Source organism: Phyllopteryx taeniolatus, chromosome 17 (genome assembly GCF_024500385.1).
Source record: "Phyllopteryx taeniolatus isolate TA_2022b chromosome 17, UOR_Ptae_1.2, whole genome shotgun sequence".
Classification (NCBI taxonomy): domain Eukaryota; kingdom Metazoa; phylum Chordata; class Actinopteri; order Syngnathiformes; family Syngnathidae; genus Phyllopteryx; species Phyllopteryx taeniolatus.
In genome coordinates, this window is record NC_084518.1 from 9,860,569 (window position 1) to 9,884,522 (window position 23,954).

The 23,954-nt window shown below is 44.9% G+C and overlaps 2 protein-coding genes across 10 annotated transcripts in view; one reads left to right on the plus strand and one right to left on the minus strand.

Moving 5' to 3' along the window:
* lrch2 (leucine-rich repeats and calponin homology (CH) domain containing 2) overlaps positions 1 to 23,954 on the plus strand; it is a 466,084-nt gene that overhangs the window by 322,809 nt on the left and 119,321 nt on the right. The window lies entirely within an intron of this gene.
* Positions 1 to 23,954, minus strand: part of hlcs (holocarboxylase synthetase (biotin-(proprionyl-CoA-carboxylase (ATP-hydrolysing)) ligase)) — a 109,040-nt gene that overhangs the window by 20,794 nt on the left and 64,292 nt on the right. For 5 of the 6 annotated variants that reach the window (XM_061752150.1, XM_061752147.1, XM_061752148.1 and 2 more), the window contains 3 exons: positions 18,629 to 18,909; positions 7,937 to 8,004; positions 1,014 to 1,174 (listed from right to left, as the gene is read on the minus strand). In XM_061752150.1, coding sequence (XP_061608134.1) covers positions 1,014 to 1,174; positions 7,937 to 8,004; positions 18,629 to 18,909 — 510 coding nt within the window. Of the gene's footprint in view, positions 1 to 1,013; positions 1,175 to 7,936; positions 8,005 to 11,867; positions 12,232 to 18,628; positions 18,910 to 23,954 lie in introns of those variants that run through there. The other variant, XM_061752151.1, reaches the window with a different exon arrangement.

The following is a 23,954-nucleotide window of genomic DNA, read 5'->3' on the forward strand; positions in this document are numbered from 1 at the left end:
AACCAGTCGTCCTGTCCCTGCATCGAAAAACACCCCCACAGCATGATGCTGCCACCACCATGCTTCACTCTTGGGACTGCATTGGACAGGTGATGAGCAGTGCCTGGTTTTCTCCACACACACTGCCTAGAAAAGTACCAAAAGCCAAAAAGTTCTATCTTGGTCTCATCAGACCAGAGAATCTTATTTATCACCATCTTGGAGTCCTTCAGGGTTTTTTAAGCAAACTCCATGTAGTTAAAGAAAAAAATCTAATCGCTCTGATAATTTTGGGGAAACCCAGCAACCGCATAAAAGCCATGCTTTGTTTCATTTAACTTGCCCCAAGTGCGTGGGAATGGGATGCATCCGTCCATCCTGTGTAACGTGTTTAAAACTTGGGAGAGACCTGCACACATTGTCACCTTGCACTGAAATGACGATGCAGACACAAGGAAATGCAGAGTTGATGCGTTTTGTCATAGGTCCTATGGCAGTCTTCCTTGTGACTGGCTCCAAGTCAGCCCTTACATCATTCAGAAGCTCAAAAATTGCATTATGGAATAGAATATATGTCAATCAGTTTTGTTTGTGGCAGTTCAGAAATGTTTACAGAAGCAGAAAAGTTCTCCCCACCACCTCTCATTTTGCAGCGCTACACTTGCAGCACTGTGAGGGCTGATTTAAACCTGCCTTTTAGACATGGGATTTAAAGATTAAAAATCAGCCATCGCAATTCATCTCAGGTTTCATCAATCACTTTGCAAGTGTTAAATTCATCAGTTTGCATATACTCCTCCCAGAAGGCGCAAAAAGAACTGGGCAGCAATTTTGCTCGTTTTGCAGGCTCAATCCTGGGTGTGCCCGGTGAGTAGATAAGCTTCCCCATCTGTTTGTGTGAGCAATCAAGTTTGCGCCTGTTTTTCCACACCCAAACATTTAGTAAATCTGACACCTACAGTACTTGTACATAGTACGGTAATATTTTCATGAGTGTGGAGAGAGCTGACACAATATAATGTGAATAATGATACCTCATATCCAGGAAGTGTACGCACAGCTTCAATTACAGCAAGAGCAGCCAGGTGTTGCAGAAAGGAAATCTTCTGTCCAAGCCTCGAACTCAGCTTTATCTGGACACATAGTGTGAACATAGCGCAGCCCAGAGGGCTAAGCCACGCATTTCTTCCCCGCCCTGCAGCGGGAGATAAATTACATGAATTAATATAATGTTGACTTAAAGTTTCTTGCTAAAATACCACAATTGCAAACTGCGTTGACCTTTGATGATGTTGAGACATTTTATCAATTCCCCTTTTAAAAGAAATTGAATAATAGTTGAGCAAACATTTTTTTACTGACTTCTGATTTCAAAACTAGTTATATATCAATTAGTTGTAGTTATCCATCAAATTGTTGTGAATATGTGATAATATTACATAATATGGGTTGACAGTCATAACGGCCCTCCGGGGGAAAGCAACACTAGATGTGGCCTGTGACAAAAATCTATTTGACACCTCTGAGTAAACCTTTCACTGTAGGATATCTCTTAAAAAATTGGGACTAGTTTTGACATATTTGAGTCCAGGCTTGCATGTATAGTCATTTTTGACCACATGATGCTAAAAAGTGTAAGTGTAGAATAATTACATCTTGTGTCATTTTAAATATTGAACTATTTATACTTAGAGCCCGAGCACAGAGGTACAAGGACCCTATTTAAATCACTTTGTTTCTTAATAGGCCTGAGCACGAGGACTAGTAAGTAAAGGCTTTCTTGAAATGAAAACAATTTTTATTTATTATTAGGGACACTGATACCTGGCAGTACGAACGCCCTATACATCTACTGTATTTGTGCTGGCGACCAGTCCAGGATGTACTCCGCCTCTGGCATGAAGTCAGCTGGGATAGGTCCAGCTAACTCATGACTATAATTAAAAAACTGCAAATGTGTCTAAAAGCATCTCTGTACTGTGCGCTCTCGTCCTTTTTTTGTCTTTTTTCCTATACCGGTTAACCTACACAAGGGAAGCCTTGCTCAACATCATGCAGGCTACTTGGGATGTTTTTTTTTTTTTTTTGCCAACTTTCACAAATCCATAGTTTTTTGGGACATAACCGGAAGAGCAGCTGCACTCTATGGGGCCTGTTGGAGACGTGAATAACGCTAATCTATGCTCTCTGCCTAACAAATTGAAGAGTTGCTTCTCCACATGAGGACCAACAAGGACTTTGAATGTTCTACCGGTCTTTGCTTTATCGGCTAGAAACCAGCTGACAAAGGAAATAAACATTGCCATAAGAAGCTATGCAGCAAAGTTAATGAATTAGTTTTCTGCTAACGACTGTGTGTGGCAAGACCTACAAGCCATCACCAATTACAGGAACAGTTCTTCCATTTCTAACATGACTGTACACGAATGCACTAAGGAAGGTCCATAAAGGCATGGATGGGAGAGTCTGGTGTGGATGAAATTGACTGGCCTACACAGAGTCCTGACACCAACCTGATAGAACACCTTTGGGCTGAATTAGAGTACAGACTGAGAGCCAGGCCTTCTCATCCAACATCACTGTTTGACCTCACATCCGGTATGTGCTTGTGGAAGAATGGTCAAAAATTCCTAACCACACTCCTGAACCTTGAAGAAAACCTTTTCAGAAGAGTTAAAGCTGTTATAGCTGGACCGATGTCATACTAAACTCTATTGATTGAGAAGGGAATGTTACTTAAGATCATATGTGAGTCAAGGCAGGTGAGAGAATACTTTTGGCAATATAGTGTATTTTAGCCCATATCCGCCCCTGGCGTGGTTGCTTGTGACATAACTCTGAACGACATATGGCTCATATTTTCTGTTGCATCCCATGCTAATTTCCTGAATTTTTTTCAACGACATATCCATCTTTGCTGTGCTATATTGATTCATTACTCTAGTTTAACAACCTATGCAATTTGTTCATTCTTAGCTCTTAATTAATTTTTTCTATATGCATGTTTTGGGCCACATCCTCTAACATAACTTTGGAATTAATTAAAACTGTTTAATATCATTATTATACAATGTCAGTTTCTGTGGTTACAAGCTTTCCGATGACACCAAACTTTTGAAAATATGTTAAAAATTTGGAAAACTGAAAGTTTTGGGGGCATCTGTCACAACTTTCAAACTCCACGCATTGGCTTAGATGTGTCAAACCGATGCCCTTTTCTAGGGAAATAGGGGTATGATTTGTGCAGATTGCAGCTCGAGGGCACGAGCCCGTCATGTACATGAATTCTGATTCACTAAAATATGCATGTTGGTGAGAAGAATATTGGCTGGTACACACGTATCCAACGGTGAGTTTGCATATAAGAACAAGAACATTTCTATGTATTTATTAGTGAATGAAGCCCAATAAGAACAAGAGGAAGTAATGGAACAGTCTCAGGTGGTCATGGGGAGGTCTTGTGGCACTGTGGACCATCCTCAATGACATATTTGACTATTAAAATCCAAAAGAATCAAACTTTGACTCAGCAAGTCTTGTCTGAGATGACCAGTTTAGGGTATGTTCGACAATTGGTAGGAATGACCAAGTGGTTCTCTGACAGATGGATTACATACAAAATTCCTTCACTCCGTTCAAACTGACCGATGACCTCAGCATTCTTTATATTCACCAGTAGGGGTGCCAGTGAAACGTCATCTTTTTGTAGCACTTTGATATCTTCAGGTATTGACACGAGCAACTTTCAAAGTTGAAAGATCATTTCATAGTAGCGTAAGTTGGGTCTTCAACAGGCGATGCTGGCATTTGCGCAAAGTCCCTTCTGTCCACCCTGGCATAACAATGAATCCAAGGTTGGGAACTGCTCCAACCCCTGCTTGGCTGCCTGGAATTGGGTAAGTATGGCTGTTGTTGACTTTGCTTGCTGTTAAGCGTGCCTGAAGAAAAATAATATGCAGACTGTCTGTAGAGCTCGACTATGTAAGACGTGTTTCTAATGAATTTTTTTAAACACTGCCTGACTTTATATGTTGCAATATTTTGGTGCTAACCTTTGTCTCTACGACTTTCGTCATGACGTCCCGTGTCGAGTTGGTCCGGCCAAACTAACTCGTCTACAATGTGCGAGTAAGGCTTCACCTCTGATGTACAACGGGAGGAGTATTTATACATTCCCAGACTTTACGCCTACACAAGTTTGTGTATTGCTAAACGTTGGTTTGCTCATAGTGTATAGATTGTTATTATTTTCTACCTCCCGAGTTTGGTTTGCACAGTTTTTGTACATATTGCACTTTTGTTTTGGGAATGACTTAAAACAAGTTGATTTCATCCCAATGGTCTGAGTATAAGTAGATCCACTTATAAGGTTGCACGTGTTTTTTAAGGGTGGTTTGTATGGTCAATCATCCTCTTTCAGAATACGTCTGTCAGGGGTGGGGGAATGGTGTTTTATTTTATTTTATCCCTTTTTATTTTTTTGGGGGGGGGGGGCTGGAAAATGGTGCTTTTTGCTTGGACGCAACATTTGTTCATTCCACATTTTGGGACAACACAGCCATGATTGAGATAAATATGCGTTATTTTATATTTAATCGTGTTCCTGTGAGTCTTCCCACTACTTAGCCAGTGACCTTGGGCAGTGATATTAAGTTTACAATTCTAAATTGTAAGGGCTTGAATAACCCAATAAAACGTAGCAAGGTTTTGCACTAATTAAAACACTTGATTACTCAGATTATTGACTGACAAGAAACTCATCTGAAAAGCTCAGATGTGCCCAAACTGAGGAGGGGCTGGGTGGGGCAGGTTTATCTTTCATCTTTTTCCAGCCGAGCTAGGGGTGTAGCAATCCATTCATTCATTCATCTTCCGTTCCACTCATCGTCACTAGGGTCACGGGCGCGCTGGAGCCAATCCCAGCAAACTTCAGGCGAGAGGCGGGGTACACCCTGAACTGGTTGCCAACCAATCGCAGGGCATATATAAACAAACACCCATTCGGACTCACATTCACACCTATGGGAAATTTAGAGTCCTCAAGTAACCTACGGGTGTAGCAATCATTGTACATAAATCTATTCCTTTTATTCACACTAAAACTATTACAGATCCCTCGGGCAGGTATTTGATTATTTTAGGTCAGATTTACGATATGAAATTAATACCGGCAAATGTTTATGCTCCTAACTGGGACGATGATAATTTTTTTAGACATATTTTTGGGGCGGGGGGTACTTTAATTGCTGGATTAATCCCCATCTTGATAGATCATCTTCCGCTCCAAACACATTGTCAAAATCAGCCAAGGTAGTTAAATATTTAATGGAGGAATTTGGAATAGTCGATTCCTGGTGCACCTTCAATACTTCAAAAAAAAATTGTTTTTTTTCCACCAGTCCATCATATACCCGTATAGATTTATTTTTAGTGCATACGTGACTTTTGAATTTAATCTCTGCATGTAAATACGATTCCATTGTTCTGTCTGACCACGTGTCTGTGCCTATGGACATGTACGTAGAGTATTCAGACCCCCTTAAATTTTTCACTCTTTGTTATATTGCAGCCATTTGCTAAAATCATTTAAGTTCATTTTTTTCCTCAATGTACACACAGCACCCCATATTGACAGGAAAAAAAATGGACGTTGACATTTTTGCAAATTTATTAAAAAAGATCAACTGAAATATCACACAGCCATAAGTATTCAGACCCTTTGCTCAGTATTTAGTAGAACCACCCTTTTTACCAGATCCTCTCCAGTTCTGTCAGATTGGCTGTTGAACATTGGTGGACAGCCCTTTTCAGGTCTCTCCAGAGATGCTCAATTGGGTTTACGTCAGGGCTCTAGCTGGGCCATTCAAGAAAAGTCACGGAGTTGTTCTGAAGCCACTCCTTTGTTATTTTAGCTGTGTGCTTAGGGTCATTGTCTTGTTGGAAGGTGAACCTTCGGCCCTCCTGAGGTCCTGAGCACTCTGGAGAAGGTTTTCGTCCAGGATATCCCTGTACTTGGCCACATTCATCTTTCCTTCACTTGCAACCAGTCATCCTGTCCCTGCAGCTGAAAAACACCCCACAGCATGATGCTGCCACCACCATGCTTCACTGTTGGGACTGTATTGGACAGGTGATGAGCACTGCCTGGTTTTCTCCACACATACCGCTGAGAATGAAGGCCAAAAAGTTCTATGTTGGTCTCATCGGACCAGAGAATCTTATTTCTCACCATTTTGGAGTCCTTTAGGTGATTTTAGCAAAATCCATGCAGGCTTTCATGTGTCTTGCACTGAGGAGAGGCTTCCGTCGGGCCACTCTGCCATAAAGCCCCGACTGGTGGAGGGCTGCAATGATGGTTGACTTTCTAAAACTTTTTCCCATCTCCATCTCTGGAGCTCAGCCACAGTGATCTTTGGGTTCTTCTTTACCTCTCTCACCAAGGCTCTTCTCCCCTAATTGCTCAGATTGGCCAGACGGCCAGATCTAGGAAGGGTTGTGGTCATCCCAAATGTCTTCCATTTAAGGATTATGGCCTCCATAACTGTGCTCGTAGGAACCTTAAGTGTAGCAGAATTTTTTATGTAACCTTTGCCAGATCTGTGCCTTGCCACAATCGTCTCTGAGCTCTTCAGGCAGTTCCTTTGACCTCATGATTCTCATTTGCTTTGACATGCAATGTGAGCTGTAAGGTCTTATATAGACAGGTGTGTGGCTTTCCTAATAAAGTCCAATATTTATAATCAAACACAGCTGGACTCCAACGAAGGTGTAGAACCATCTCAAGGATGATCAGAAGAAATGGACAGCACCAGAGTTAAATATATGTGTCTCAGCAAAGGGTCTGAATACTTATGGCTGTGTGATATTTCAGTTTTCTTTTTTAATAAATCTGCAAAAAATTCAACAATTCAATTTTTTCTGTCAATATGGGGTGCTGCTCATTCATGAGGAAAAAAATTAACTTCAACGATTTTAGCAAATGGCTGCAATATAAAAAAGAGGGAAACTTTTAAGGGGGTCTCAATACTTTCAGTACCCACTGTATTTAAAAATAAAGGCAATGACATATGCACCCTGGTGTTTAAATTCTTAGTTGCTTCTGGAGGCAGACATTGTTAATCGTATACCTGATCTCAGATTTATTTCTCCATACTAATAGGACCCCAGATATTTCTCGTTCGTTACTGTGGGAGACTATGAAAGCATACATTCGGGGCGAAATAATATCATGGACATGGAGCAGCAAATTCGACGAGCTGGCTCAGGATATCGCAGAATTAAATTTAAGATACTCCATGACCAAATCGCTGGAAGCATACAAGAAACGGTTAACGCTGCAAGTGGAGCATGGCTTGTTGATGACACAACATGCTACGAAGCAACTGTTACAGTCCAGGTCAATGTTCTATGAGCATGGAGACAAGTAAAGCAAATTGTTAGCCCATAGACTTCCCAAATAATCCAGCGAATACAGGCAAAATCTGGTTTAACCTCTGATCCGCTGGTGATTGTCATATGTATGTGTCAATCGTTGCAGGCTGGAAAGACCTCCGTTTGACACACGTGTATCTACTGTATATTCAGTCAAAACCAAAAGGACGACTTTTTTTTTTTTTTTTGCTAGCAGCTGTCATGCTCCTTCTTTAGCTCTGAATGCGAAGTGAAATCTAATTTTGTATTCACAGAGTGGAATTTTGAGATTTAATTTTACTTGTATATCTTTAAAACTTGCTTAATAATGCATTTTGCACATGTAACTGTGTATATTTTTGTTAAAAAAAGATGTGCTTTTCAAAAATACATTTGATTGATTTGACTTGAGAACCCATGCAAACATGCCAAACACCCTAAACACAATCGCACACACTGGTATGTGTTTAAACAAACCATATTTTTCTTGTTTTTGTGTCAGTACACAGACAGTATGTATGCAGACTTACTATCCAGGAGCACTGACCTCTGCCATGACTTTGTTGAGCAGCTACGACTATTAAACCAACATCTTCTGGTAAATGCAGATTAAATCTAAAGGGAGACAAATATTTAGGTAAAAAAAAATAATAATAAATGAAACAGAAAACTGTTTGTGACAATGATTTACATAATTTATATTGCTTACCAGGTCTTAAAATTAGGTAAAAAGAACGTTCAAAGAGCAACACACTGTGTCCTTATGTACAATATAAAAACTAAGCAAATGGTCATACAGTTTGTAAGACTATAATACCAAAAATACCAAATTATGGGTCACGTTTTGGTTCCATATGCCACACACACTGGTTTTGTGTTTTCCACCACAGGTTTGTAGGCTGTATGTGTGTGTTCTGTTAACAGCATGGCATCATTGCAGCTGGACTGTGTGTACTGAATTAAACAGTAAGAAAACAATGGAAAACAATGAAACACAGAACAATGATGTGTGTGGACATTATCTGGGGGGGAAACAACATACCGTATTAAGATCCTTGCAAATAACATTCTTTTAAACCCCCTTCAGTGTGTTGCAATGTCTCAGTTAAAGTATTTTTTCAATACAAAAAAGAGCTGTGAATAAATAAATGACTGTCAACCACAATCTAATATTGCCTAAAGTTTGCTGGCTTCTTGCTGGTTGAATGCTCACGTCAGTTACCTATGGTCAACGTCCTCAGATCCTGAGTCTTTTATCATTATCATATTATTTTGCTGATGCCAGCTCTAGGTGGGTGCTTTTGCCAGTTGAGAAAATACAAAAAAAAAAAAAAAAACAGACCAGTGCAAATTTTGGCTTGAGGTAAGAAACGGCCAGCACAAGCTTAGTGTGAAAAGGGTTTTGGATGTTCGGTGATCTGAAATACATTGAGATAAATAGGGCTCTGGAGTTTTGGAGAACTGGAGAATGAAATATTTTTCTAATCTTCAAATCAATTTCTGAATTGATCAGAATCAGAATCATCTTTATTTGCCAAGTATGTCCAAAACACACAAGGAATTTGTCTCCGGTAGTTGGAGCCGCTCTAGTACAACAGACAGTCAATTTACAGAACACTTTGGAGACATAAAGACATTGACAAAAAACAACAACAAACAACAATTGTGCAAAAAGATGCAGAGTCCTCAGTTCGAATGGCTAATATCGCAATAGTCCGGTGCAATGACCATTGTGCAAAGGGCACTGAGACTTCAAGGAGTGTATGCGGTTTAAAGTGACGAGTACTGCGATAATCTGGGACAATGGTTGTGCAAATGTTACAGATACTCCTCAATCAGTGTGCAAATGGAGCAGATGCTACTCTGGCATGAGTGGCCACTATATGCAAATAGTGCAGCACGGCGAGACAACTACAGTGAGTGCACGAGTAATACATAATACAGAAATGTGACAACGAACTCAAGTCAAAAAATTGCCAGCTTGTTGTAATGGAATTGTAAGTTAGCTGTTCAAGAAGTTGATTGCAAGAGGGAAGAAGCTGTTGGAATGTCTACTAGTTCTAGTTTGCATTGATCGGTAGCGCCTACCTGAGGGAAGGAGCTGGAAGAGCTGGTGACCAGGGTGGGGAGGGTCCGAGAGGATTTTGCACGCCCTTGTCTTAGTTCTGGCAGCGTGCAAGTCCTCAAGGGTGGGTAGGGGGGTACCGACAATCCTTTCAGCAGTTTTGATTGTCCGTTGCAGTCGGAGTTTGTCCTTTTTTGTAGCAGCACCAAACCAGACTGTGATGGAAGAACACAGGACTGATTCGATGACCGCTGTGTAGAACTGTCTCAGCAGCTCCGGTGGCAGGCCATGCTTTCTCAGAAGCCGCAGGAAGTACATCCTCTGCTGGGCCTTTTTGAGGACGGAGTTGATGTTGGTCGCCCACTTCAGGTCCTGGGAGATTGTAATTCCCAGGAACTTGAAGGTCTCGACGGTTGACACAAGGCAGCTGGACAGCGTGAGGGGCAGCTGTGGCGAAGGATGCCTCCTGAAGTCCACGATCATCTCTACAGTCTTGAGCGTGTTCAGCTCCAGGTTGTGTCGGCCGCACCACAGCTCCAGCCGCTCCGCTTCCTGTCGATATGCAGACTCGTCACCGTCCTTGATGAGGCCGATGACAGTGGTGTCATCTGCAAACTTCAGGAGTTTGACAGTCAGGTTCGCTGAGGTGCAGTCGTTCGTGTAGAGAGAGAAGAGCAGCGGAGAGAGGACACAACCTTGGGGCGCCCCAGTGCTGATGCTGCGTGTGGATGAGGTGGCCTCCCCCAGCCTGACCTGCTGTGTCCTGCCCGTCAGAAAGCTGTAAATCCACTGGCAGATGGCAGGTGAGACGCTGAGCTGGAGAAGCTTGGATGAAAGGAGTTCAGGGATGATGGTGTTGAACGCTGAGCTGAAGTCCACGAACAGGATCCTCGCGTAGGTCCCTGCACTGTCGAGGTGTTCTAGGATGAAGTGCAGTCCCATGTTGACTGCATCATCCGCAGATCTGTTCGCTTGGTAGGCAAACTGCAGGGGGTCCAGCAGGGGACCTGTGACACTCTTGAGGTGGTCCAGCACAAGACGTTCAAAGGACTTCATGACCACAGATGTCAAAGTGACAGGCCTGTAGTCATTCAGACCCGAGATTGCAGGTTTCTTGGGGACTGGGATGATGGTGGAGCGTTTGAAGCAGGATGGAACTTCGCACATTTCCAGTGATCTGTTGAAGATCTGAGTGAAGACTGGCGCGAGCTGGTCCGCGCAGACTTTGAGGCAGGATGGAGACACGTGGTCCGGGCCTGCCGCTTTGTTAATCTTTTGTTGTTTGAAGATGCGTCTCACATCCTGTTCATGGATGGTTAACGCAGAGGTCAGAGGTGTGATTGTGGTCGCGGGTGCGGCCGGGTTGGTGTGTGGTGTGAAACTGTCCTTTTCAAATCTGCAGTAGAAGGTATTCAAGTCGTTGGCTAGTGTGCTATTGTTCTCAGCTTGGGGGGATCGTCGCTTGTAATTAGTCAGCGACTGGAATGCATGCCAGACTGATTTAGAGTCGTTTGCGCTAAACTGTTTTTCCAACTTTGCTGTATAGATCCTCTTTGCAATGTTAATTTCTTTGGTCAGCTGGTTTCTAGCTCGATTATACAGGGCCCTGTCCCCGCTCTGATATGCGTCCTCCTTAGCTTGGCGAAGCTGCTTAAGTTTAGCAGTGAACCACGGCTTATTGTTGTTGAATGTGCGAAATGATTTTGTTGGAACACAGACCTCTTCACAGAAACTGATATAGGATGTGACAGTGTCCGTATATTCATCCAGGCTGCCAGCTGAATTTTCAAAGACACTCCAGTCTGTGCAGTCTAAGCAGCTTTGAAGTTCCATCTTGGCTTCATTTGTCCACTTTTTGACTGTTTTCACTGTAGGCTTCGCACATTTAAGTTCTTGCCTGTACGTCGGTATTAAGTGAATTAAGCAGTGATCAGACGAGCCCAAGGCTGCACGAGGTATAGCACGGTATGCGTTTTTTACCGTGGTGTAGCAGTGGTCTAAAGTATTATTTTCCCTGGTAGGACAGTCGATGTGCTGCTTGTATTTAGGGAGTTCGTGGTTGAGTTTAGCTTTGTTAAAGTCCCCGAGAATAATGAGGGGTGAGTCGGGGTGTTTTTTTTCAATTTCGTTGACTTGATCGCCGAGCGTTAGCAATGCGGCGTTCGTGTTAGCTTGAGGCGGAATATAGACGCCAGCGAGAATGAATGATGCGAACTCACGTGGGGAGTAGAATGGTTTACAGTTTACGAATAGCGACTCCAAATGCGGGCTGCAGTGTGTGCTGAGCACCGTGACGTCCGTACACCATTTTTCGTTGATATAGAGGCATATCCCGCCGCCCTTTGTTTTCCCCGATGATTCCATGTCGCGGTCCGCTCGATGAATATGGAAACCGGGAAGCATAACAGCGCCATCGGGTACAGCGTTGCAAAGCCAGGTCTCCGTGAAGCACATGGCCGCGGAACGTCCGAAGTCTTTACTGGTCTTTAACAGAAGATGAAGCTCGTCCATTTTGTTGGGTAGGGAGCGTACATTCGCGAGGTGGATCGACGGGAACGCCAATCTGTGTCCTCTCTTGCGGAGTTTCACCTGAATGCCTGCTCGCTTCCCTCTGTGGCGACGCTTCCGTCTCCATGCGCCGAAAACCGCGGACGCCGCTCCGGTGAGTAACTCGGGGAAAAAACTGAGCGGATATTCGAAAGTTGGTGACAGAAAGTCCGGAGTAGACTCCTTGATGGTTAGCAGGTCTCCCCTTGTGTAAGTGAGTCGTGTAAGGTCTCCAAAGACGGACGAAAAACACAAAAAACACAAAAACAAAGACAATACTAGAGAGCGCGTTTTGACATAAAGGGAGCCAAACCCGGACATTGTGTATGCCAGCAGTAGTCAAAACACAGTACTCTGATTAATACCATGTTCATGGAATAATAATAAAACAGACTAATTACTCAACTGAAGGGTGCACCATCTTGACCGAAATCATATTATCAGCTGCATACTGGAGGTGACGAAGCGCCAGAGCTAGTTATTCGCTACCAGGATGCTCCATTGAATTGTGTTGGCTGACAGATTGCAGAAAGCAATAGATTTTGCAGGTGCTATACTATTATCCCCATGCCTGTTATATTTTTATTTTTCACACATTCACCATTTTAAAATGTTGACAATATCTTGAGAACAAGTCTATTAACATTCTTGAACTCTCCACTGTCTGAGAAATGTAAAACTCCTTCCCACAACTGCGGCATCATTGTCGGCTCAAGCTTGACAGTCTGGATGTTTTTCAGACAATAACGAGTGAAAACTTAGGTTAGCTACATCTGAGGAAGCATGTAATGTTAAAAATGGATTGTTGGCGAATTGAGACGCAGCCCACTCTCAACTCCAGTCATGCGACGCTGTGTGTATCTGAGAGACGCCCAAAACAACGAACTCGCTTTTATCAGTCTACCTACATTGTTATCTTGTTGTTGTTTTTTTAACCTTTGTTTTTACTTTTTTTGACACCATTTTGAACTTTTGAGAGCAGAGTAGCGCTATTTTCGAGGCTATAGCTTCAGCCTGCACCACTGCTCTGACACTGACGAGGCTGACGTAGCTATCCCACCGTCTTCGCTTCCAAAGCTCTGGCTGTATAAACGTGAGTTTGGAGTCGTGCACCACTTGCACCCTTCTCCTTGAGAGATTTTCCCTGCAGCGGGATGTGTCCACCAACTAGAGCAGAATAGTTTGGTAACTGTAGATGAAGATGGGGCAGGCCTACCTGAAAGCGTAGGTTGTAGCTGACCTACTAGTCCTGTTTGCATTTGCCCTAAGATGCGACCTAGCCGCTTCAAGCCTGTTTAGATGTATAAGAGATTCACTCCTTTAGCTAGTCCCATTCCTCCTTGGTCTATTGGCTCCCACACGTTAGTCAAAGGTGACTCCATCACTTGTAACATTAAGCTTAAAAACCCAGCCACTGTAATGTGTATGCCTGGGGCCTGCGCACTCTACATTGAAGCTAGCCTTAGGGAGCTGGCACGCAGCAGGCCTAGACACCAGCGTGGGGGTAACAACACTAGCTACCTGGATATAGTTATACATATCAGCTCCAATGATATAAGAATGAGGCAGAGATGACAAAAGAAGAAAATATTTAGTACTCCTAATCTCGCCATAAAGACGAGTGGGAATCCATTACTTGTCTCTAGCCCCTTGGCTGCGAGAGGCAATGATGAGAGGTTTAGCAGATTATTCTCACTTAACCAGTGGCTGAATAGTTTTTGTAGTGAACTGGGACTGCAGTTTGTAGATAACTAGCCTTCTTTCTGGGGAAACAGATCTGCTGAGGAAGGATGGCCTTCACCCTAATGGGGGAGGCGCCACCACCCGTTCTAGAAACATAGATAACTGTTTGAGCCTTCCATTACAACTCACAGTAGAGCAGGCCAGGACACAGGTGATTAGCGAGCCTATTAGAACAGGTTTGGAGTATGTAAGGTTAAGGCTAAGACTCTAACAACATATAATTCTTTATGTAGAAGAGAGCGTCATATTATACATTCTGATACACTACCCACTAATACATTGCTGACTGATACAAGTATTTTGAAAATTATTCAAAAAGTTTGAACAAGAATTGCAGCACAGAATCTTAATGATCACATGGCTTCAAGCAATCTGAACTTTTTCAGTCCGGATTCAGGGCAGACCACTCTACTGAAACGGGCCTTGTAAAAGTGATGAATGATCTTTTGCTAGCTACTGACTGCTATGCCTCATCAATATTATTATTACTCAACCTCAGCGCTGCCTTTGATACCGTCGATCATAACATACTACTAGATCCTCTTGAAACGTATAACGGTATTCTTGATTTAGATCTTATCTCTCAGAGAGGACGCACCGCATAAACCGTGGTAATTTGTATTGTAACTTCACTTGCAGAGTCCCACAGGAGTCGATTCTTGGCCCTCCTTTGTTCAGTATTTATATGCTGTTGTTTTGCAATATATTACGCAAATATAAGATTAGCTTTCACTGTAATGCCGACGATACCAAACTATACAATAGATGCCACTAAAATTAACTAACCCACGCAACTGAAGGCATGTTTTGTTGAGATTAAACAATGGCTGTCCTGTAACTTTTTGCTTCTTAACCCTAAGAAAAGAGCTGTTGATTATTAGTCCTGCTAGAAACAGGCACCTATTTTAGGACACCACTCTGAGTTTTGACAAAAGTACCATTACCCAAAGTGACTCAGCAAAAAATCTCTCCTTTCAAATGCACATTAAGGATATTCCCAAAACTGCATTTGTTTCATCTTCACAATATCGCTAAGATACGGCCCATCCGAACCACTAGTGATGCAGAGTTCATAGTCCATGCATTTATTGCGTCTTACCTCGACTATTGTAAAGTGCTGCTTTCTGGTCTTCACGTCTAGTATTAAAAGCCTGCAGTTAATACAAAACGGGGACTGGGCGGGGACTGGCTACAGTAGATTGGCTGGCCCTGTGGGTTGGTGTGGGGGGGTGTCTCGCTCTCGTGGGGGTGAGGTGGGTCACGTGGGTGGTGGTTGGCTGGGGGAGCGGCGTTGGACCCCTGCAGCGTCCTCCGGGTGGCTGGTTAGAGGCACCTTGGTGGGGCCGGTGGACCACCTGGGTCCGTCGGACCACCCGGGTCCCTCGGTATGGGTGATGTCCCGTCCACAAGGCTGCTCTTGGTGGGCTCCTGGGCCCGACCCTCACTCTCGGGTGGGTGGGGTGGGTTCCTCAGGCCCCGCAGTGCAGGTGCAGCAATTACAGGACACTTTTGAAGGTTATCGTGCATGTGAGACTGTGTCAATTCACTTGCATGTGTCCGCAGACACACACCCCTGGGACTAATTCACTTGGTGTGGGTCCACTCTCTCATTGTGATAAATAACTCATAACTAACTAACTATGCACACTTCCTCGGTATCCCCTCACTTGTACCCAGTTTCTATAGATGTTTAGAATTTAAATAGCCAGTCCTTTTTTTGTTTTTTTTGTCCTGTTCGGCTGTTAGGTCAAGCAGAATGGAAAATCTGTATCCATTTTATGCCGGAACAGTTTTACTGTGTCACAGTGGAGTTTTTAAGCTTCCGCTATGGTCTTATAATTGAGGTTTATTGAGAATCAGACTTGATCAGTCGAACAGAACAAAGTTTCTAGAAGGAAGAGAGAAACAAAGACAAAAGACAAAGCACTAATTGCAAACAGGATGAGAGAAGTAAATCATTACAATATCAACAACAATGAAACATTAAATATGAGTGTTGCATGGGGCTGTAGTGCTACACCCTGTGAGGGAAGGCCAGGACAAGATAGAACAGGACAAGGACTGGAGAAGAAGCATGCAGGACAAGGGTCGTGAACCCGGCTGTACAACGGAAGTGTGGTGGCATTAATTATGTAAATTATAAAAGTCTACAGTACGAGAGTAAATTGTCATGAGTTATTTGTTGCAGTAAGTGCATGACCCCACACCCAGTGTGCCTGCAGATACATGCAAGTAAATTGATACTTTTACTTTTACACGCACAAAGACTGACAGAAGTGTCCTGTAATTGCTGTGGCCGCACCGCGGTGGCTGAGGACCCCACCCAATCAATCGAGGGGCGGGATCACGCCCAGGGGTCCACCCGAGAGCAGCCTGGCGGACGGTGACACGTCCCACACCGAGGGACCCAAGGCGGTCCGCCGGCCCCACCGAGGCGCCCCAATAACCAGCCACCCAGCGGGGGCCGCAGGGACCCAATGCCAACCACACCACCCACCGCCCCACACGCCCCGCCACCCCCCCCCACTTCCACCCCCAGGAGAGACAGAAACCCCCTCCAACCCGCAGGGCCCGCAATCCAGCCAGTCCCCGCCCAGCCCGAGGGCGGGAGAGTGTCCCTTGTTTGTTGGAAAGGAGGGCGGATAGGGGCACCCGACAAGGGAACGAAAAGGGGGCGGAACCCAAGGAGCAGCCGCGGGCCATGAGAGGTCAGCCCCAAAACCAAGTAGTCATCCAGCCCGGGGGGCCCGGCCTTGGGAGCACCGCCATGCAAGTAAGTGAGACCTACCTCCCCCCCCGTTACTATGACTTCCAGGTCCCCGACTGGCAGTCATTGGCCCTTCCCCGTGTATCAGTGCCCCCCCCGAGTGGTGTGGTGCATTAAAATCTGGAGAGGTCAGTGAGCCGAGGGGGTGGGGGCAGGGCTGCCAGGCACTACTGCCTAACAGACAAACCACCACCACCCACCGTCCCCCAGAGATAGGTGTATGTGGTGCATTAAAACATGGGGAGTGCGTGTGATGCATTTAAAATCCATGGGGGCAGGCAGGGCGGAGGGGCAGGGCGCACGGACCGGGAAACAGCACAGACGTGCTGAAACCCAATCCGACACCCACACCCTCCCGATCCCATACCAGTCCCCCAGGAACCCTTTGATATGTGTATGTGCCCAGATATGATTAGTGAGAAATATATACAGTGAATGTTGTGAGTGTGTGCTGAGTAATTAAGAGGCATGGCTCCCGCAGGTCGGGCCCATTAGGCCAGACAACCACCGATGAAGAGGGCCATCCCACCCAGACCCGCAGCACCCACTAACCACCCCTGAATGTGGGAGGTGGACCCCCTCCCCCCACAAACCAGGCAGGAAACCCCACAGCAGGCCCCACAGCCAGTAGGGGACCGCCTGTCTCCCCCACGGGAAGAGGAAGAGGCGACCGCAGCGGGACGCAAAGAATGGAGAGAAGAGGAAGCAGGCCCGAGGAGCGAAAGGGGGGCCCCACCGCCTCCATCAGCAGCCAGAGCGGGGGACCCAGGTGGGTGCCAGCCGGCACCGCCCCAGCACCCTGGTCCTACAACACTTGAGCTGTACAGCCAGTTCCATTACCTCTGTCCTACATGCTTCCCCTTCTGTCCTTGTCCTGTCCTATATCGTCTTGTCCTTCCTTCACAGGGTGTAGCACTATTGCCCCATACAACACTCAAATCTATTGTGTCATTGTACTAGGCACATTAATATTTACTTTCCTCATCTTTCTTACAGCTAAACTCCTGTCTTTTGTTGTCTTCTCTTCCTATATTTATTGGTCTCTTCACTGTCTCTCCCTTTTGTTTTTTTCTGTCACTCCCCTTTAAAACTTTGTTCGGTCCAATTTAAATTTTGAATAAATATCTAGCAGAATGCAAAGAACCACAGTGGCAGTTTAAAAACTCCACTGTGGCACAGTAAAACTGTTCTGGCATAAAAGGGATAGAGATCCTCCTTTCAGCTTGACCTAACAGCCGAACAGGACACAAAAAAAAAAGAAAAAAGAAATCTTGACTTCACACTTATTTTTACACTTTGGCATTTAGTTAAAGTACATGTAGGCCTGTTTTACTGCCCCTTGTCCCATCTCTCCCCCCTCCTCTTCTTGTCGGAGAGGGGGCTAGGTGGCGATGAGCTAATCTGAGGCTGTTGCTGTATGGATTCTACACTGACCAACTGGGATAAGATCTGGGGTGGACCACTTTCCTGGAGTCGTACTTTGGAGCATTCTGCTCCGACCGACTGGGCCAGGTCCTGAGGCAGGACCACTTTCCTGAAGGCATCTATCTGCAGTGCTTCATCGTACCTATGTGTAAATGTTGCCCACTTGACATCCATTACACCATGCTCCATCCTGAAAGGGGGATCTCCGCATCTGCAATCCCTTCTCAAGGTTTATTTTTCCCCTAATGGGGTTTTGAGTTTTTCCTTGCACGATTGTGGGGGGGGGGGGGTTTAGACTATGTTCTGTTGTAAAACTTTGTCAACTGTGGCCCTGTGAAGCTCTTTGAGAATCTTGTGATTAAGGGCTATACAAATAAACTTTATGTTTTAATGCTTCACTGCAGAAGGAACTGTGTCAGCCACAAAGGTAAGTGCATGTAGATTCTATTAAACTCAAAGTCGTTTTGGGAAGTATTAAAGGCGTGTCTGGTCGGGGTTGGGTTGGAGGAGTTAATGTTCTGCTGTAATGACACAATGTGTTATGCCCTGTGTTGTTCATCTGAGGTTAAGAACTCAACAGAAGCAGATGATTTTTATAGTGTCCTTATACATCCTCAGAATACACACTGGCACACATGCAAACAGTGTAATCATCATCACAAAACATGCCTGAGATTATAAAAATGTGTTACCCTTCAACCAGGTCCATGGTAGATGAAACAACCTCAGCATACAGCAAGGTATGCCCCAGCAGAACGGTTGTCAGGTTATTACAGTAGGTATCGAAACAAAACTGGTCCCAGTTCTGTGACTCAGGAGTGTCAGTGAAGAGTGAAAGAGAGCAGTCATGCAGAAAAGCACCATCTTGTAGCTCAGTACTGGGCAATATCCTGAGGGATGCCTTTGACATCATGACAAGGCCATCATCATTTACTTGCGTGTGTAGACACTGAAGAAACTTAGCTTTGGCCTCCTGTGTGGAAGACAGAGGATCAAGAAAACATTTATACTCTCAGTATACAGTCAGTTGAACAATTCTAAGATTAAATTTTTTATGAGAACTTGATGGTATCAAAAAAAAAAAAAAACGAAACGAATTCACATCACAGAATAAGAAACACATTCACTGCAAGCCATTTTCAAAGCAGAATTCCCCATTATTCCAGCGGTTTTGGAACATTTTGACTGATCTTTCAAGACCCACATAATATCGGGTTCTGTGCCAACAAAGTACATAACCTACCAAAAGAAAGTAGATTCTCTTTGTTCACCAGGGGATAAGTTTTCCTTCCTGTTTCTGAACCGCTTTTTCCATTCTTTACTAATCAGCAGTAGAACATGGTTTGGTTTCACCGCCTTTTCATCTCGTAAAGCTGACCATTCTTCTTCGTAGACTTTACACCGATCTGATCGGCTTGATCGGTATCCACCGATAAGTAGCATTTAATGCAGTTCGGCTTTAAAGTCATAATTCGCTGATCCGATTCGATCCGCAAAAAACATTTACTCCGCGTCACCATCATGTAGAGTATATTTAAATCCAAAAGCTAGTTTATTTTTAGCCTTGTCTCGTGTCTTTTGATGTAGTACTGTAAATATCTGACCGCCAATAGTTATTTTGTTAAAAAAAACATGGCGGGGGTGTAGGACAGACAACATGTCTGAGACAGACAACACGTAATGCCTGGATCAGACTACAAGACAAATTTGGTCTTTCACGATTGCTTCTCTGACTACTGCAATAAAATCGTGTATTCAGATACCACCGCATCCTGTCTTTTATGATCACTTGGCTTTATCTTGTCAACTCAAACGTGACCGGATACACTCGTTACCATGGCGGCGACAACAACAATGGATCGCATTGTGTATTATAAGAACAAAATGGTGGGCACCGTTGCTCGGGAGAGGACTAATTCAAGGATGGCTTGAGGTATGTTAACATACTTTTAATACGATACTGATCGCAAGCAGGCAACAAAACGTTATGTAGCCTAGCAAGCTAGCGCTAGCACTAACGGTTGGACGTAAACATTCCGGCGTAATGTCGAATCATGCTCTAAAGTTTCGGTATGTGTGAAGTAATTTAATTACAATAAAGTAATTTAATTACAGTAAGTCAGCACCCATTATTTCTGTCATGTTGTAATGTTGGTTTGACCTGATTGATTAGAATACATGACCTGAATAGAGAATACTTTAAGATTCACTCAGTATACAGTAAACAAGTATATACAGTAAATGTCATTTACCTCTCCTTGAGCTATTACCTTATCGTGGTGGAGGGGTTTGTGTGTCCCAATGATCCTAGGAGCTAAGTTGTCTGGGGCTCCATGCCCCGTGGTAGGGTCACCCATGGCAAACAGGTCCGAGGTGAGGAACCAGACAAAGCACAGCTCCAAAAACCCCTATGACGAACTAAATATATGGATCTAGGTTTCCCTTGCCCGGACGCGGGTCACCCCTCTGGAGCCAGGCCTGGAGGTGGGGTTCGAAGGCGATCGCATGGTGGCCGGGCCTGCACCCATGGGGCACAGCCCGAAAGGGTAACGTGGGTCCCCCTTCCCATGGGTTCACCACCTGTGGGAGGGGCCATAGGGGTCGGGTGTAGTGTGAGCTGGGCGGTGGCCAAAGGCGGGGACCTTGGCAATCCGATCCCCGGCTACAGAAGTTGGCTCTGGGACATGGAATGTCACCTCTCTGGCAGGGAAGGAGCTCGAGCTGGTGTGTGACGTTGAGAAGTTCAGACTAGATATAGTCAGGCTCGCCTCCACACACACCCTGGGCTCTGGTACCAGTCCTCTTGAGAGGGGTTGGACTCTTTTCCACTCTGGAGTTGCCCACAGTGAGAGGCGCCGAGCAGGTGTGGGTATACATATTGCCCCCCGGCTCGACGCCTGTATGTTGGGGTTCACCCCGGTGGACGAGAGGGTAGCCTCCCTCCGCCTTCGGGTGGGGGGAAGGGTCCTGACTGTTATTTGTGCCTATGCACCAAACAGCAGTTCGGAGTCCTTGGAGGGGGTGCTGGAGAGCGCTCCCGCTGGGGACTCCATCGTTCTGCTGGGGGTCTTCAATGCTCACGTGGGCAATGACAGTGAGACCTGGAAGGGCGTGATTGGGAGGAACGGCACCCCCGATCAGAACCCGAGCGGTGTTCTGTTATTGGACTTCTGTGCTCACTACTGATTGTCCATAACGAACACCATGTTGAAGCATAAAGGTGTCCACACGTGCACTTGGCACCAAGACATCTAGGTCGCCGTTCGATAATCGACTTTGTGGTCGTGTCATCGGACTTGTGGCCGCATGTCTTGGACACTCTGGTGAAGAGAGGGGCGGAGCTGTCAACTCATCACCACCTGATGGTGAGTTGGCTCCGATGGTGGGGGAAGATGCTGGCAGCCCCAAACGTATTGTGAAGGTCTGCTGGGAACGTCTGGCAGAATCCACTGTCAGAAGGAGTTTCAACTCCCACCTCCGGCAGAACTTCACCCACGTACTGGGGGAGGCGGGGATATTGAGTCCGAGTGGACCATGTTCCATGGACCATGCAACTCTATTGCCAAGGTGGGCGACCGGAGCTGTGGCCGTAAGGTAGTCGGTGCCTGTCGTGGTGGCAATCCCCGAACCCGTTGGTGGACACCGGGCGGTGAGGGATGCCATCAACCTGAAGAAGGAGTCCTACGAGGCCTTTGTGGACTGTGGGACTCCTGAGGCAGCTGATGGCTACCGGCTGGCCAAGCGGAATGCAGCTCTGGTGGTCGCTGAGGTAAAAACGTGGGAGGAGTTCGGTGAGGCCATTGAGAACGACTTCCGGACGGCTTCGGGGAAATTCTGGTCCACCATCCGGCGTCTCAGGAGGGGGAAGCAGTGCACCATCAACACTGTGTATAGTGGGGATGGGGCAATGCTGACCTCGACTCGGGACATTGTGAATCGGTGGGGAGAATACTTTGAAGACCTCCTCAATTCCACCGACACGCCTTCCCATAAGGAAGCAGAGTCTGGGGTAACTGGGGCAGGCTCTCCTATCTCTGGGGTTGAGGTCACTGAGGTGGTTAAAAAGCTCCTCTGTGGCAAGACCCAGGGGGTGGATGAGATTCGCCCGGAGTTCCCCAAGGCTCTGGATGTTGTGGGGCTGTCCTGGTTGACACGCCTCTGCAACATCGCATGGACATCGGGGACAGTGCCTCTGAATTGGCAGACTGGGGTGGTGGTCCCCCTTTTTTAGTAGGGGGACTGGAGGGTGTGTTCCAACAACAAGGGGATCACACTCCTCAGCCTCCCTGGTAAGGTCTATTCAGGGGTGCTCGAGAGGAGGATCAGCACCTCTAAATCTGAAACCATGGTCCTTAGTCGGAAAAGGGTGAAGTGCCTTCTCCTGGTCGGGGATGAGATCATGCCCCAAGTGGAGGAGTTCAAATATCTTGGGGTCTTGTTCACGAGTGAGGGAAGAATGGAACAGGATATTGACAGGCAGATCAGTGCCGCTGCTCCTCCGCATTGAGAGGAGCCAGATGAAGTGGCTGGGGCATCTGTTTAAGATGCCTCCTGGACGCCGCCCTGGTGAGGTGTTCCGGGCACGTCCCACCGGGAGGAGACCCCGGGGACGACCCAGGATACGCTGGAGAGACTACATCTCTCGGCTTGCCTGCGAACACCTTGGGATCCCCTCGGAAGAGCTAGAGGAAGTGGCTGGGGAAAGGGAAGTCTGGGCTTCCCTCATGAGGCTGCTGCCCCCGCGACCCGACCTCGGATAAGCGGAAGACAATGGATGGATGGATGGAACACGTCATTTAAAGAGACACATTGCTCCATCTTGTAATCGGATCGGTGATTTTTTATTTTTTTATTCTTTTATTATTTTTTTTTTTTTAAACTCGCTGTTTGGTGATCTGCCCCAAAACTACTTCTTAGCGAAAAACCTCCAGGTCCAAAGAATTATTGGGTTGTTTTACATGAACTGCACATTTGAGATCTCCCCACAGTGGCTCAATGAAATTAGAGGTCAGGAGACTGTGATGGCCACCCCAGAGTCTTCACTTTGTACTGCTATTGACACTGAAGGGTTGACTTGACCTTGTGTTTTGGATTATTGTCAGGTTGGAAAGTTAAAGTGGATCCTATGTGTATGCCAATAGTCCTTTGAAATTTTAATAACATGCTGCATTAATATTGTAATCAGTTTTAACCATATTCCCGTAGCTCACAAACCCCCAAAACCCTTGGCTTGTGGACTCCTCTCCAAACATAGCATTTATGGTTGTGACCACAAAGTTAAATTTTGGTCTAATCACGCCAAATAACCAGTAGTTTTGAGGCTTGTCTTAGATGCTGTTTGACATATTCTAAGCATGGTGTTTTGTAGCGTTGGCACAGTAACAGCGGTTTTCTGTCAAATCGACTGTGCTTCTTGAATAGCCACAGTATTTTTTTGCATAGAAGCCTGTACTTCAGCTGAAATTGCTTTTGGGTTTCTCTTTACATCCCAAACAATCTTCATGGCAGTTGTGTAACTCTTTGTTGGTCTACCCCAGTGGTTTCACTATGTTGAGAATTTACTTGTGGTGGCGTTACACGGTGGCGCTGTGGTGTTTGATAAGCACATTCTAATCTACTCAAATGTATATATACATATATATATATATATACATATGTACATATATATATACATACATATATATACATATATATATATACATACATATATATACATATATATATATACATACATATATACATACATATATACATATATATATATATATACATGCGTATATACATATATATATACATATATATATACATACATATGTATATATATATATACACATATATATACATACATATACATACACATACATATATACATACATATATATATACATATATATATATATACATATATATATATATACATACATATACATACATACATATATATATATATATACATACATATACATACATACATATATATATATATATACATACATATACATACATACATATATATAT